General features: G+C 40.8%; 1 protein-coding gene across 1 annotated transcript in view; it reads right to left on the bottom strand.

Annotated features, from left to right (window-relative positions):
* Positions 1 to 14,456, bottom strand: part of APBB1IP (amyloid beta precursor protein binding family B member 1 interacting protein) — a 61,793-nt gene that overhangs the window by 6,802 nt on the left and 40,535 nt on the right. The window contains exons 10-12 of the mRNA XM_027450610.3: positions 13,477 to 13,587; positions 1,833 to 1,931; positions 688 to 805 (exon numbers count right to left, since the gene is read on the bottom strand). Coding sequence (XP_027306411.2) covers positions 688 to 805; positions 1,833 to 1,931; positions 13,477 to 13,587 — 328 coding nt within the window. The remainder of the gene's footprint in view (positions 1 to 687; positions 806 to 1,832; positions 1,932 to 13,476; positions 13,588 to 14,456) is intronic.

Below are 14,456 nucleotides of genomic sequence, written 5' to 3'. Positions count from 1 at the left end.
AGCCCTGGAAAGATATTTGCAAGACTTTGAGTTGTAGCAGTATACATCACAAGTTGGAAATGTATTTATTTTTTTCTTTGCTCATTCTTGTCACATCTGTACAATAATAAGATGGATAACAGCAATCTGATGAAGCTATTGTAAAAGTAAAGTTAGAGAAGAACCCAACTCTTTCTAACCTCTGTCTCCTTTTCCTGACACCCACACTGCTACCCTGCAAATGAGCGAAAGGCTAGGAAAGAGAAGGGCTTACCCTATAACGCTCCCTTTCTGAAATTACTGTTCTCTGAATAGCCCACTCATCCCTTCTACCCGCTGGAAGAATAGCGCTGATGCTGTCAGTTTAGAGATGGACAAATAGGAAAGTTCAAGACATGGACCATCAGACTGTAAAATGCAGCAGGAGGTTAATGGATTTGTATTTAGATGTCAACAGAAAAATACCTTCTTAAAGTGTGCAGATTTAAACTGACCTTTGGAGGGCTGCCTGTATTCTTCAATCTAAACTTTAAAGCAAAGCCTTGGCAGATAGCTGGTTAGAGGTCAGAGCTACTCTGGTCTGTTTAGAACAAGGCATTACCTTGCTGAATGCGTGGGACATTTTTCTGAACAAAGACTACGTGCAATGCTGATGATGACAGAAGAGGGCAATAATTGTGATTTCAATTGTTCTGACAGCTTTAGTACCTGTTGATAAGGATCCTGTGGGGGCAGCTGGTTCCACAGTCCCTTGATTTGTCCACCGAGATGACAAGCCAGCTTTCTTCACTGCACATTTGTAATTATCATATAACGTCTTGCCATACTGCAAAACAATTAAAACAATACAAAAAAACATGGTGTTAATCTTGAAATAGGCCAGCCATTCATTTTCCTCTTAGCTAGCTTTTTTGACTCCACCACCATCTGCCTCATTTGGCTAAAAAGTAGCTTTCTACAAGTGGTTTCCCTGTTTCTGTACAGGACCAGTTGGAAAGCGTCTCCATAATAGCACAATAACACATGAATCCCCATCCCCGTGACCAAATGCTGTCCTACCGATATCATTCTCCTGTTTTTTGTTCATTTCAGTATCTGTAAACATCTTGAAACTTGGCTTTAAAGCCAGCCATATTCAATAGATTATCTTTTTCTAGTGCTTTCCAAGTATTACTTTTTTTTTTTTTTTTTTTTTTTTTTTTAATAATTACTGGAGACTTGGGGTGCTGGATCCTGGGCTCTACAGCAAACAGCTCTAGCAGTGTAAGCCAAAAAAAAAAAAAAGTCTATTTCCACCCCACACCTTTGTTAGACGTCACCCTGCAGCAAAACTGGCAGAGAATAATATATACCTAAGAGCAGCAGGTCTGTGTATTCAGGTATAGCCAGCCAGTACACCAGGCTATGTACAAACCCACCTTCCTTAATGTTCTGTGCCAAACAAAACAGGCTGTGAATCCAGATCTTTTTGAAGACGGTGGGGCAGACAATTTGGGTAGAACTGTTTGAAAAAGGACACACCTGGACGGAACAGAGCTTGCACAACTTTAGCCACAGCCTGTTATTATGACACCAGGTAACTGCAGAGTGAGTTTTATGAGTAGGGGTTTTATAGCTACAGAATTCACCCTCGTGTTAATGAGAAAAACACACTGATCACTGGGGTACAGGAACATCCAGCAAACCCATGCTGGTCGTGCCCTTCTGCTCTTTCTTGGTATGGTAAGATCAGCATGAATATACGTGTCTGTTCTTGTCACAGTACCTCCAGTTGAGGTGATGACAGTCAGTAACCTGAGGTAGACAGGACTGCATAGAAAACATAATTAAAATAAATTTACTTTTAATCTTACCTTGGCGATTCTTATTCCTGTTACCCACTGATGCAGGGTTGCTTGATCATCACAGCATAAGTACTTGATATATTGGGACTCCTTTTGAATCTGGGGATGCTGTAAGATATTATTAATTCATGGTATGAGACAAACATAGACATCACATCACAATACAAGAGTGCAAAGATACTGCACAAGTGACCTCGGTGAGAACACTGCCTATGGGCATCCTGTTAACATGAAGATGACTTGAAAAAAAAAAAGCAGCAAAAAACAAATATAAGAAAATATGAAAAAGATTATGATTATGAACTACATGTGTTACCACTGGCAGCATTTGATTGAAGTAATTTTAATGCATTGTAATAAGAATTCAAAGGCTACAGAAATCTAATAGTGATCTGGAGTTCAGTGAAGTCTAGAAGTGTCATGGTTCAAGGTCTAACACTCGGTGTATAAGCGCTGGAAGGGAGTATGTTTTTCATTGTGGTTTGTCATATGTAAGGCATCCAGACTGAAAGCTGAACACAATTACTTTCAAAGAGCATGTTAAATTTGGATAAGCATAACCTCTCAGCTGAAACAGATTTTTCCTTCAAATTCACTGCCTTTCTTTGGGCCTGGTCAGAGCTTTCTTCATACACATTTTGATTCTGCCTTACTCTTGCTGTTGTTTGACAACAGTTTTGTAAAACTGCCACGTACCATCGGAAATAACCTTTCTCATTTGTTTGTACCAGAAACCTTCACAATTTCTAAGCCTTTTTTTTCTTCTTTTTGAAACAATTCAAAACCAACTCTTCCCCTAACTGCTCAACATAGTAGAGATAGGCAGTGACGAGTCCACAAAATACCATGCTACTTCCTTGCCTGCCTGGGACTGAACACCCTCTCCAGGACTCTGAAGGAATTTCCTTCCCCGCTACAGGTCTTCAGTAGCATGGATGGAACATTATACTGCCACCTCCTGATATGTAAGGAAAAGAATGAAACCAAAGGAAAAGGCTTCTTTCTCCCTCATTCACGTGTTCATTTCTATTTCTATTGTCATGAATTACAGGTGCACAGTCAGTGAAATCTCACAAACACATGAAAGTGCAGCCAAACACACCCTGTGGACTCACTAGAGCCAACCCACCCTTTTTGGCCTGGGCAGTAGAAAATCCAAAGCCCAGCTAGCAACAAGGACTCCGGATCAATACATGCATCATTAAGCCCACGGAGCAGAGCAGTGCAGGCCCTGGGGGGCTCCATGGGACCCCTACAGCCCCGAGAGCTGCCAGCAGCTGCTGTCCCAGGCTGGTGAGCCACCGAGATGGTGCTGATGCAGCAGGCGGGTGGCTCCTCACAGACATCTGCTGGTGGCTGGGGCAGCCCCGCTGCTGCTACCAAACCCTGGCCATGGCCGGGTGAGCCAGGGGTTCACAAGCAGAGTTGAAGACAAAGGTCTCACCCCGCAGCCACGTGTCCCTGCTCCTGCCTCAGCACTGCAGACACCAGGCGTGTGCTGACCCAACCGTGTATGAGGCCCCAGGGTGACTCAAAAAAAGGAACTGATCTTGGTTAAATATAACACATTTTATCTTGATGCAGCTTTTAATTTAATTTTATTTTTTTTTCCCCAGCAGTACACAGCATGGCCTCACATACCACGTGAGGACGAGGGGCACTAGGCACATGCCCACGGTGCCCAGGGAAGAGCAGGCTGCACTACTGCACTATGTGGCCAGGACATTTCTCTATTATACGATCAGTTGCAGTGAAACCATTAGAGAACTCAGCCCTAACAGCATCACTAAAAGGGAACTGTAAGCAGGCACTTCTCTGTCTGGCACAGTCCATCCCATGTACCTGGGTTACATTGCCACCAACAGAGCCCAGAGGAACAGGAGATGCAAACGATGCTGCAACCCTGGGTAAATTCAATAAATTCAATTCTTCCAGCACTTTTTAACAAGTATTTAGCAATTTTGTCCCATTGTGTAAGGTCCCACTACACCCAGCAGAGGGCACCCACAGCTTTCAGAAATTAAAAAGCTTTTTTTTTTCCTTCTGTTTTCACGACCGCTCAGGCCAATTGGTCTATGTACCTCCCCTCATTTTCAAGCACCATATGTAACCAGCAGGTTTTCATTAAAAGAAAAAAATAGACATCTATATTTTAACAATCTTCTCCCCTGGGGCACCCTGCCAAAATCCCAGTTTCACAAGAATATCCCTACTAACAGATCAAATGTCCCCGAGCCCAGTATCCTGACTTTGACAGTGGCCATAAATGGATGAGGGAAGAGCATGAACAAGGCAAACATATATGATACTTCTTTCTCCAGACTCTCCCTCTCTGTAACTATTTTCAGATCAGGGGATTTTCTCAGCAGGAGGTGGTTTCTCCATATTTAGATCCCTCAATGGATTTCTCCTCCAGGTGCTTCTTCAGCTTCTTCTTGAGCCCAGATGGAATTTTAGCATCCATAACACCTTCTAGCAATGATTTTCCCAGATCTGCCATACACGCCACACATCTCCTTTTGCCCTGAACCTGACTGCTTCTAGTTTCATTTATTGTTCACATTTAGGAAGAGACACTCAGTGCCTGACCTCTATCCACACCTCTCCATGCCACTTCTGAGCTTAGAGGCATGCATTACATTCCTCACAGGTCATCTCTTTTCCAGCCTGCAGTCTCCTAGCCTACACAGTCATTCAATTCAGTTGTTCCTCACCTTTGCCCATTCTTGTTGCTCTTCCCTGACCCTTCTCACTGTTTACTATATCCTCTTTGAACTGAGAGGTTTGGAGCTTCACAGGTGAGAGGAAACCATATACTTGTGCCACGGTATGGCACTCTTTCATCATCTACACCTTTCCTAATCATCCTAACAGTTTATTTACATATCTAATCACTACTGAGCACCAAAACGATGCCTTCATCAAGTTAAATACCATGATAGCAGCATCTTGCTCTCAAATGGTACAGGTCACCACAAGGTTAGTAATTTCATAGGTGAAGTTCTGGTTGCTTTTGTCCCTATGCACATCACCGTGTGCATACCTCGACTGTGCTATTTACAGTCTTCCTGTCCAGAACTTCAGTCTCACAAGGTCCTTCTGGAATTCTTTGGTCTGCCCTTGCCTTGATGCTTGGAGTAAAATAGCACCATCAGCAATCTTCCTCACCTCACCGCTTATCCTGTCTGTGAGTATTTTGAGGCTGTGGGGTCATCACTGCTCTGAGAAGTCAAGGGACTAAGAAAAGAAGGCTAGAGTGTCCTATGCTGAACCACATGGGATTATTTACTTCCTTCCCTATTTCTTTACTAGTTATCATCTCCACTGGGCAATCCATCTTAACTACTGACATTCACCACTGGGGGCCTATTCCAAATTACCCCAATCAGCTTCTTGATTAAATTACTCCGATCAGTGACCACGATTAAATGCGATCACAAGTATATTCTGGCAATTAGGGTCCAAACTAGCAAGCTGCTGAACACCCAGGTCTCATGAAGAAGGTTAAACATTTAAAGCCTTGCAGGCAGCCTGTATCTCAGCATTATAACATCAGCTGAGAACTGTATGGTCTCACTGTCTCAGAAGAGGTTTCTCGGCACCGGCTCTCTTTTTACGTGTAACTTTACTGATGTCCCATAAAACACACTTTGTAGTGTGTTTTTAGCATGCAACTTTGGACATGGATGCTTGATGTTTCAGCCAAGAACTGTCGCACACATCCCCACCCCAGCAGCTCGCTCACTTGGGAAGTACTGGGTAGTGAAATTTGGCAACACAAAATGGCAGAAGTCTCCCTGCTGTTGACACTGACTCAAATCTCTATTGAAAACTTCAGGTCGCATGCCATATTTATCAGATGATTGAAAAAATGCTGACTCGGTATAATCAATTCAAAGAATAAGGACATCCTGTGAATGAAAACCTGGTATGAAGATCCATGTAAACCAATTACCTCCTTTCACAGCTCCTGCATCTCTGGACAGTTGTTTAATACAGCACACAGAGGTAAGGAGCTCTGGTCACTGCGCATCCCTGTTCTTCCTAAACTAGATTCATAGCCCCTGTAATAACCTCTATGGGAAACTAGCAGAGGCCATAACAATATCAATCATGGCACAGTCATGTGAGAAATACTGTACCTCCAGACAAATGAAAACTAACCTCAGGATGCCAGAGCTTACATATTTCACATGGAAAGGAAGATAAACTGCTTTGTTACATGGTGCATGCCGTGTCCTGAAAAGGTCACTAAAATCATCTGACAGCAAAGGGAAAACATCTCCCCTGGAAAGGTTTATCACAGGCAGCACCAAAGTGAATTACAAAAGAGAACTGCTTAAAAAGCGACCACCCCAGAAGACAGTTTGAATGAAAAGTTGTAATAAGCAAGTAGAAAGGGACTCCAACATTTTTCTCACAGAAATGTACATAGTACAGTGCTTGGAAAATAACATGGTGCGCTGACATGCAGTAAGTTTGACTAGTGAACTTTTTTCTCTGTTGATGTCAAAGCTCTTAATAATGATAAATTAGTAGCATCATCACTGCTTTATGGCTGGGGAAACAGACACAGGTGGAAGTCTGGCCTGATTTTTCCAAGTGTTGGACACCTCTCGAGTCACTTACTAAGGCCTGAGCACCTGAAATGTCAGGCTGCAAAAGGATGTGCCAGGTTCCCCCCAGGAAAGCAGTGAAAAGCTTTGGAACAGAACCTGGTGCTCTCCTCTGCCCTGCTGTCTCTTTTACAAGTATCAACTGCCTGGAGATAAAGAAAGCAGAAGCTCTTGAATATAACAAGCTTATTTTCTGAAGAGGTTTAAAAAAATATATTTGTGCACAGATACATTTTCAGATATAAAGTAAACTCTTTGCCTAAGGGAAAAAAAAAGAACATACTGAAAACCTGAAGAAATGGGAACTGAAAGATGTGGTTTCTATGGTTTGTGCCAAAATAAATGACTAAAAGCGATCACGTCGCGTGTGCATGAAATCAGAGATTATCCCAATAAAATGTTCTTTTTTTTCACCTTCTCCCAACACCGAAGATGAAAAGTGAACTGAAGTTATTCAGGCATCTCATTGGATTTCTTGTGCCAAAATATATGGATCATTGCTCAGTCTTTGAGGCAGAAACAATAGCCAGAAGCATAAAAACAGCAACTAGCTTTGGATCAAAAGCCTTGGCTTTGTCTAGATTTCCTCCAAATAGTCAATGTTATTTGATAGCTTATCTCCTGACAATGAACTTGTGCTATCTTGAGCTAGATTCTCAGCAAATCTGAGACTTATCTGACTCCCAGGGCTGCAAGTAGAATTAATACGCAGCACCCTTTCAAAAATCACTGCTAAGTGGTTCAAATTTGCTGTCTGCTGTTAAATGTGGCCTATTTCTGGCGTTACACACTCCTTACATTAAGATCACCAGGTTTAGCTGATCTTTTGAAGACCTGCGTGACTTGTAAAATATAAGAGTAACTGCTCTGCTGTAAGGAAATTATTCTTCTGACTTCCACTTCTCTAATGACTGAGACAACATTTTTAGTTCATTAAAAACGTCGTGTAGCCATTGTAACCAAAGAGTACTGCTTTATGCAGCAAATAAAAATATCAAAACCTGTTATATCCCTTTTCTCATGGTCCTTCCTCTGGTCTTAGTCTTCCTATTGTTTATATATTTATCTTACAAAACTGTGTGTATGTACTATAATTCCATGTATCTGAGGGTCATCTGTAATAAAAAAATACTGCTTTTTTATCTAACAATTAATTTTACTCTGAAGTATCTGAAGCAGTCACATGCACATAACAGTTCAAAATTTTCACATGAAGAACTAGACAATTTTCTGTTGTGTCTCCTTGCTTCCTATTGCTGACCATTTGTTCCATGTCTTCTGTCTCCACCATTGCTAATGTTCACCTTCTACCTTCTTAATTGTCATTGTGCTCAATGCACGGTACATGTGACTCAGCCTGCGACGGAGCACGCTGGGTGTGAGGGAGGAGGGAATCAGCACTGGAGTGACTAAACATCAAATTACCTGCTGGAATGATGCCACGGTTGCAAACAGAAGCTATTCCTCCTGAAAATTTACTTCCCAAGTCCTTTGGATCGTTTTATTTATTTATTTATTTTTAATTTGGTAGTTTCCAAATGGCACCAGGAAAACTTAGCTGTTTAGACTGTACAGGAAAACGTACCCAGCTGTGGAAAAAGAAGATGATTTGCCTTTGTCTCAGTTTATCCCCAGGAAACCAATTTTTTTCATCCTAGATTAATTCAGCATTATGCACCATTACCTCCAGATTACTCAAGCAAAACCAGCACCAATAAACTATAATTAAATTCACTCTTTGTCACAGGCACATCAGACTGACTAAACCAGCAAATTTGCATATAGATTACCTTGCTATTTGTCTGCTTTGAAAGATTTTTCAACATGGTATGACAAAAACAGCTCCTGGACTAGCGTACACACACACACACAATGCACAAAATAAATGTTATGTTCAGAATTTCTGCTCGGTGGAGCCAAAGCTGTTGCTAGCAAGAGCCATTCCCTCGTGCTGGAATCTCTTTTTTTTTTTTTTTTCCTGAAGCTTTTAGCTTCAGAATATGAAACAAATCACAAAAGGTCTCATCCATTTCCCTGGCATTCCCCACATAATGCAGTAGACGGTGAAAGAGAAGACCTATAGGGAGTCTAGGTATAAAAATTGCCATTTTTAAATGCATACAGGATACTGCGAGGAACCAAATGGCTCCAACTTGCACACTTGCTGTGTGCAGCATGAGAAATTACTTTGCCTGTGAAGCAGAGATTTCTCTTTCCTCTCTGCTTCTCACCTGGGAGAGGCCAGCAGTCTCCGCAGGGTGGCGGGGGAGCCGTGCTGCTCCCCTCACTCTCCTGCCTCCTCTGCCAGCTCTGAGCTTGGCAGATGCAGTTTTGAGGGAGGGTTTTCCTTCTCAGGTGGCTGCCCTTTCCTTTCCTCCTTTCTGCATACAGTGGTATCTACTACGAAAAGACCCATTTCATCTGATCTCAAAGTGAAAGGTGGAATCTTTAAATTTTTGTAAGTGTTTCATTTAGGCTGAGAAATAAATAGGAAGAAGCTGCATGTTTGCAGGAGTTTATGCTCCCAAAGTGCTTATTTTATTCAGGGGCTCTATTTTCAGTACGTTGAGGGGCTTTTCTTTTGTTTTGAGTTTTTTAAGTTCCTCCTTTGAGAGAGGAAGGCTTGTTCAGCACCAGTACAGAACAATTCAATTTAAGAAGGTTGTAACTCACCACAGCCCAAATAGTTACTGGGAAATAACACAGTTTTTCAAGCTTTAGTGTTGCCCCAAAGCCTAAGGATTCCTGAAAACCAAGTCCACTGGGGCCTCTGCCAGGCTGTACTCTCTCTCATCCTCTGGACCCAGCCACATCTGTTCTGGTTTGCTGCACAGGTCAGCTAAGGGTGACCCTGCTCTCTGACACCACCGGGCCAGCTGTGCTCGTTTCAGTTGGTCCCAGCTGGGCTTTCCCCTGCCTGAAAGGAGCTGATGTGAGGAAGCAGCTGCTTTGTTCAGTTGCTGCAATTGTCTCCTGAATCATCCTGAAAAGAAACTCCTGAATAAGCTCAGCAAAGTGTCCTGTCTTTTGCTGGCAGACACTGCGAAGTGCTTCTGAGTTGGTTTTGACACACAGCTCTTTTCCTCGTTATCTCATTATTATTAATGAACAAGCAAAAACCTCCCCATTTTAGATCTGAGCTACAATACATACAACAGGGTGCTGGTGTGGCGGGACAAAACGGTAGGCAAGGAACACTCACAACTCATCACACTACTCTAGCTATAGTGTGTACCTATATACGTACATAAAGACACCATCCTACAGAATGGACCTGCAGCCCAGAACACTTGTAAGACCTATTTCAAAATACATCATCTAAGTGCAGCTGCCAACATCACAGGCTGCAAAACCTACACTGGCTTCTGTCTTAAGTATGAAAGCAACCTATCCGCGATGTGTATGATCTTGTTGTTACACTAACATCAGTACCCAAGCCAGCAGCAGCTAATTAACCCAGGTGTGACCACTGAAGTTGAAATTAAATGGCTAGATTAAGAACCAACCAACCAAACAATAAAAAGCCAACAAAACAACAGGACAGAAGGAGCTGCCTGTTCACAGGCTTTGTCATTGTATGCATGCTCTGTGTGTTAGCTGGGGCAGGCACTAAGACCACTAAGGCTCACCATGTCTGCAAGTCCCTCACCTGACTGTTAGCCTAAGAGAAGAAACTGGAGAAAAAGTCCTCATCCTATTTAGAAAGATCAGGGTGAAGCAGTGTTCAAAGAAATGTCCCAGAGACATTGCGGCAAAAGCTCATATAGTTCAGGGCAGTGTCAAGACAACCTGAGAGATCTCATTCTAGCTAAAACCAAGTCACCAGTGCTGGTTACAGTTAACGATAGTTCTGGGGTTCCTCTTTCCAGCAAACTCTTGATAATTCCTTGCAGACAGACGCAAAAATGACGGAAATGCCCTGCTCATTCTCAAAATATCTCTTGCAGGCTCTTTCCTCCCTAAATGTGCAAATGACCAGGTTAGGAGTTCGCAGAAAGGAATATTGCGTTTTTTCTCCCTGACAATATGAGACAGGACCTTTGTAGGTGGTACAAATGTTACTGTTTTTAGGCTAGTTACTTGTTTAGAGGGCTCAACATTCAAATGGGGACTGGAGGAAAAAAAAAAGGATGTTTCCTTCAAGATGAAGTCACATTTAACTCCAAATCAGACCATCTCACTGGCCATTTGCTGCCCTTTGAAGGAACAAAAGGCATTTCCCCCTTTCTTGAAGTAAGGATGTCAATTGATTTAAGAAGTAGAGTCAGAAGTAAATAGGAGAGTTTTTCAGCTCAGTGCTCAAATCAGGGAAATTATGCCTGCTTTAAAATTCAGCAGGACTAGCACAGAAGCAAGACACTGCTGAAGCTGCTAAATCCCTGTATTTCTTCTGCACTGCAAAGTACAAACTGGTCTTTTGCCTCTAAGCTGGGCAGTTTCTTTTGTGACGTTTGAAACACAGCAGAGCAAGTAACTTGGCTGATGACTGCTCACCACTTTGAGGGAGCAGTTCCTCCGTTCCTAAGGAGCTCCTCAGGATGCTCAGAAAGCTGAGCTGAGCATCCACATTCCTCCAGAAGCACCAGGTTACCAGGATAATGAAGACAAATATTTACCTGTTAAATCTATTGCCTTTTGCTCACTTCACCTGTCTGCAGAATTACTGTCATTCCATCTTGCGGACTTTATTCTCAAAATACAACAGGATAAGAAATATCTCAAGGATGACGGTTTGTTTTCCTTTGACATTTCCAAGTAAGTGTCTCCCAGCAAGAGAAATATTTTCTTCTGGGAGTCTTCCATGTGAAAATGGGCAGGAACAAAATGTGACTAAATGTAATAAATGGCTTTACATCCTTCTCCACACACTTGTGTGCCACCAAACATCCAATCAGAAAGACCAACATTTAACTTTGTTCTTTCCCTTAGCCTACAGACCTCAAGATGTATTATAACCTCAACTCTGACTGAAGGTAAGAGAAGAAGGATATGACAGCACTCATCTCAGCTGTGTGCCTTCAAAATGATATATATTGAACTTGAACTACTGCATGGACTTTATAAGAAATACCAAAATCTCCACTGCGTCACCTTCAGAAAGCCACTCCAAGTGAGAGGTTTCCATAAACAACAGAAGATTTGAAGATACCAAAGCTTCCCTATTCTTCCTTGGCAACTCCAGCCACTGCAAAAGGTAGTAGAAGCCAAGTCTGAAGCTGAGCCAGTCAGGAATCTACCAAATGCTGACTTGTGGGAATTAAAATGAAGAACAATCAGTGTAACATAATCTATTCACCACAAAGCAGGGTTGCTTGGATATAATGATCTCATCAACATGATGTTTGTCCTAGCATACCACAAACACATTTAAGAAGCATCAGAGAAAACATTTTTGCTGAGTATGTTTCACACGTTTATAGGCCTATTATATATAAAACTTTCCCTAGTGAGCTCTTGATCTTGTTCTTCATATCTCATGTTGAGGGTACAGTGCTAACATCACACATCTAGTAAAGCAAGTATTTTAGTCTAATGGTGACTTTTTGACCTTTTTTTTTTTTTTTTTTGTAAGTTCTTATTTATACCTCTTTTCACAAGATATGGGAATAAATCCGGAAAGTTTTCCCACTCACTGTTAACAGTTAAATACATTGCTACATATACCTCAGAAATCATGCTCTTATTCTCATCTGAATAGAAAATGAATAATTGTTATTAAATTAGTCAGATACTCCTCTGACCAGTCATTTGATTCGGACTGGATCTTGTAACAAGATCTGAGATAGGTAGATATATATACACACACATATGGTCTCAATGGTTTAGAAAATCTATTTCTCCTTCTTTTTTTTAATCACCTTCTCTTTTCCTTTTTTTTTTTTTTTTTTAAATTTTTCCATTGAGAGTTGTAGTTTTCAGAAATAATGCTCACCTGTTGAATTCAGAAGGATCATATCTATTTAAAAAAAAAAAAAAAAGGATGAAGTTTCTTCCCCCCCCCCTCAAGCATTTTATGGAGAACTTTACTATTAAAACTTCTTAGCACTGCTAATTAGTTACATCTGCTACGGAAAACAAGTCAGAGTCTATAAACCACTTCTGCTTGGCCATGTGTAAATTAGGCTAGTAGACATTTTGAAACTGAACAAAAGAGTGCTGTAACTGTGCAGCTACAGCTGGAAATGTGGTATTATAAGTGACCTCTGATGTGAATGTTTCCTGTACCTTTTACTGAGATGGCAAAATACTGTTTTCTCATATCTTGTTTACAACACAGACTTTTAAATAGACAAGAATCAGAGAGATTATTTTCTGTCTTTCTTGTATGCAGTAATCCCACTGTATTCTAAAACCTGTATTAAAGAAAGATTGGAAATGAAGCCTTGCTACTGAAGCTGCAAAGCTTCATTTCTGCTACCTGAACTATGTGAAGAGCCTGGGATTCTTTTCCTTTCCCGAGATAAATGTGGAATTCCCAGCCTAGCTGCAGTGCCATTACCTGGAGGGGCAGCAGTGCAACACATATTTCCATAACAAGAATTTAATGACTGTGTGAGCAGTGTCTTTTGCACTCATGCCACAACTAGTTGTGCAATAAAATATGCCACACAAAATGCCTTGCCTCAATACAGGCAAGATTTGGCATCAACATACTATTCAACAGGTATGACTACACTGCAAAAACAAAAACAAAAAAGACATGAAAGTGCTGCCTTGTGTGCCATTTGTCTGGATGTGTCCAGTCACCTAAGGAGTCACTGGAAGCATACTCGGCCTTGTTCTGAAGAAAACTTTATAGATACAGTGTAGATATTCATCATAGGACTACCAGTCCTATAAGCTCAGAAGATTCTCAAGGTATGCTGCTAATCAAGAATGAAATAAAGAAGAAAAAAACATGATTTTGCAGGACGTATTCTGTCTCGTAAGGGTCCATGGACCTTGAACCTTAAATACATTTGCATATACAGTAATTTGTGTATCATAATTGCAGAACTTATTTTTCTTGTATGTTTTTCTTGTACATTTTCTCTTACCTTTAGGACAAAGCAGTGATCTGTAGGTGCCTTATATTTCACTTTGTGTTGAGAACCGTAATAAACATTCATATTCTCAAACTGAATGAAGCATGCCAAATCCCGGGATGTCTACAAACAAAAACCAAGCACAGCATTGTTAGAACAAATTAAATTTTGATGTGAGACTCAATAAAGGAGTATCTTCAAGTGTATAGTGCTGATGTTTTTTACTTTTTTTTTTTTTTTTAACTGTTACAAAGTTGACTACAGAAAGAAGAATGTGTGTACTTCAACATTTGGAAGAATGTCAGTACAGATCAGGAATAATATGTAACAGTGTAATATTTTGATGTTTTTCTAGTTTTGTTATGCTTTATTGCTTTGTGTGGAGATTTTGACTTATGGCTAAAAAAAAAAAAAAAAAAGAAGGAGGAGACCATAGAAAGAAATAACTTTTGTAAAAAGATACAGGCCTTGCAACCACACCCTTACAATTCTGATTAGAAAATGATGGCCTGGGGTTCTAAATTGAATTGGGAGCTTGACTCTCTTTGATATATGTAACAAATGTAAACTCCCATCAGAAAATGAACACACATTTCATCTGCTTTGCTTGGAATCTTCTCAAATTTCCTGGCAACATTCCTGTTCTGTTTATCATAACATTTACTTATTCACAGTATGTTGCTTAAGTAACAAGGTTTCTGTTACTGGCAGACTTTTTTTTTTTTTTTTTTTTGTGAAGAATTCTGCATACAAAGCATACAATACGTTTTGCAATCCTTTGAGTGGAAATGCAGAAATGGCTATGTCATATGGTCACTGTTGGTTAAACTGTGATATCAGGAAATTGTGAAAACAAAACAACAAAAAAATGAAAACAACCCCTCATTTCCTCTAAGAATGGGGTTATATTTCCACATATGATGGTTCTTCTAGATTGTTTTCACTCTTAGTGCTACTTTCACTACAATATGCCCTTGAGTTGGATTTATTTA

This window comes from Anas platyrhynchos, chromosome 2 (assembly GCF_047663525.1).
Source record: "Anas platyrhynchos isolate ZD024472 breed Pekin duck chromosome 2, IASCAAS_PekinDuck_T2T, whole genome shotgun sequence".
NCBI classification, from domain to species: Eukaryota; Metazoa; Chordata; class Aves; order Anseriformes; family Anatidae; genus Anas; species Anas platyrhynchos.
This window is presented reverse-complemented; position numbering and strand designations above follow the sequence as displayed.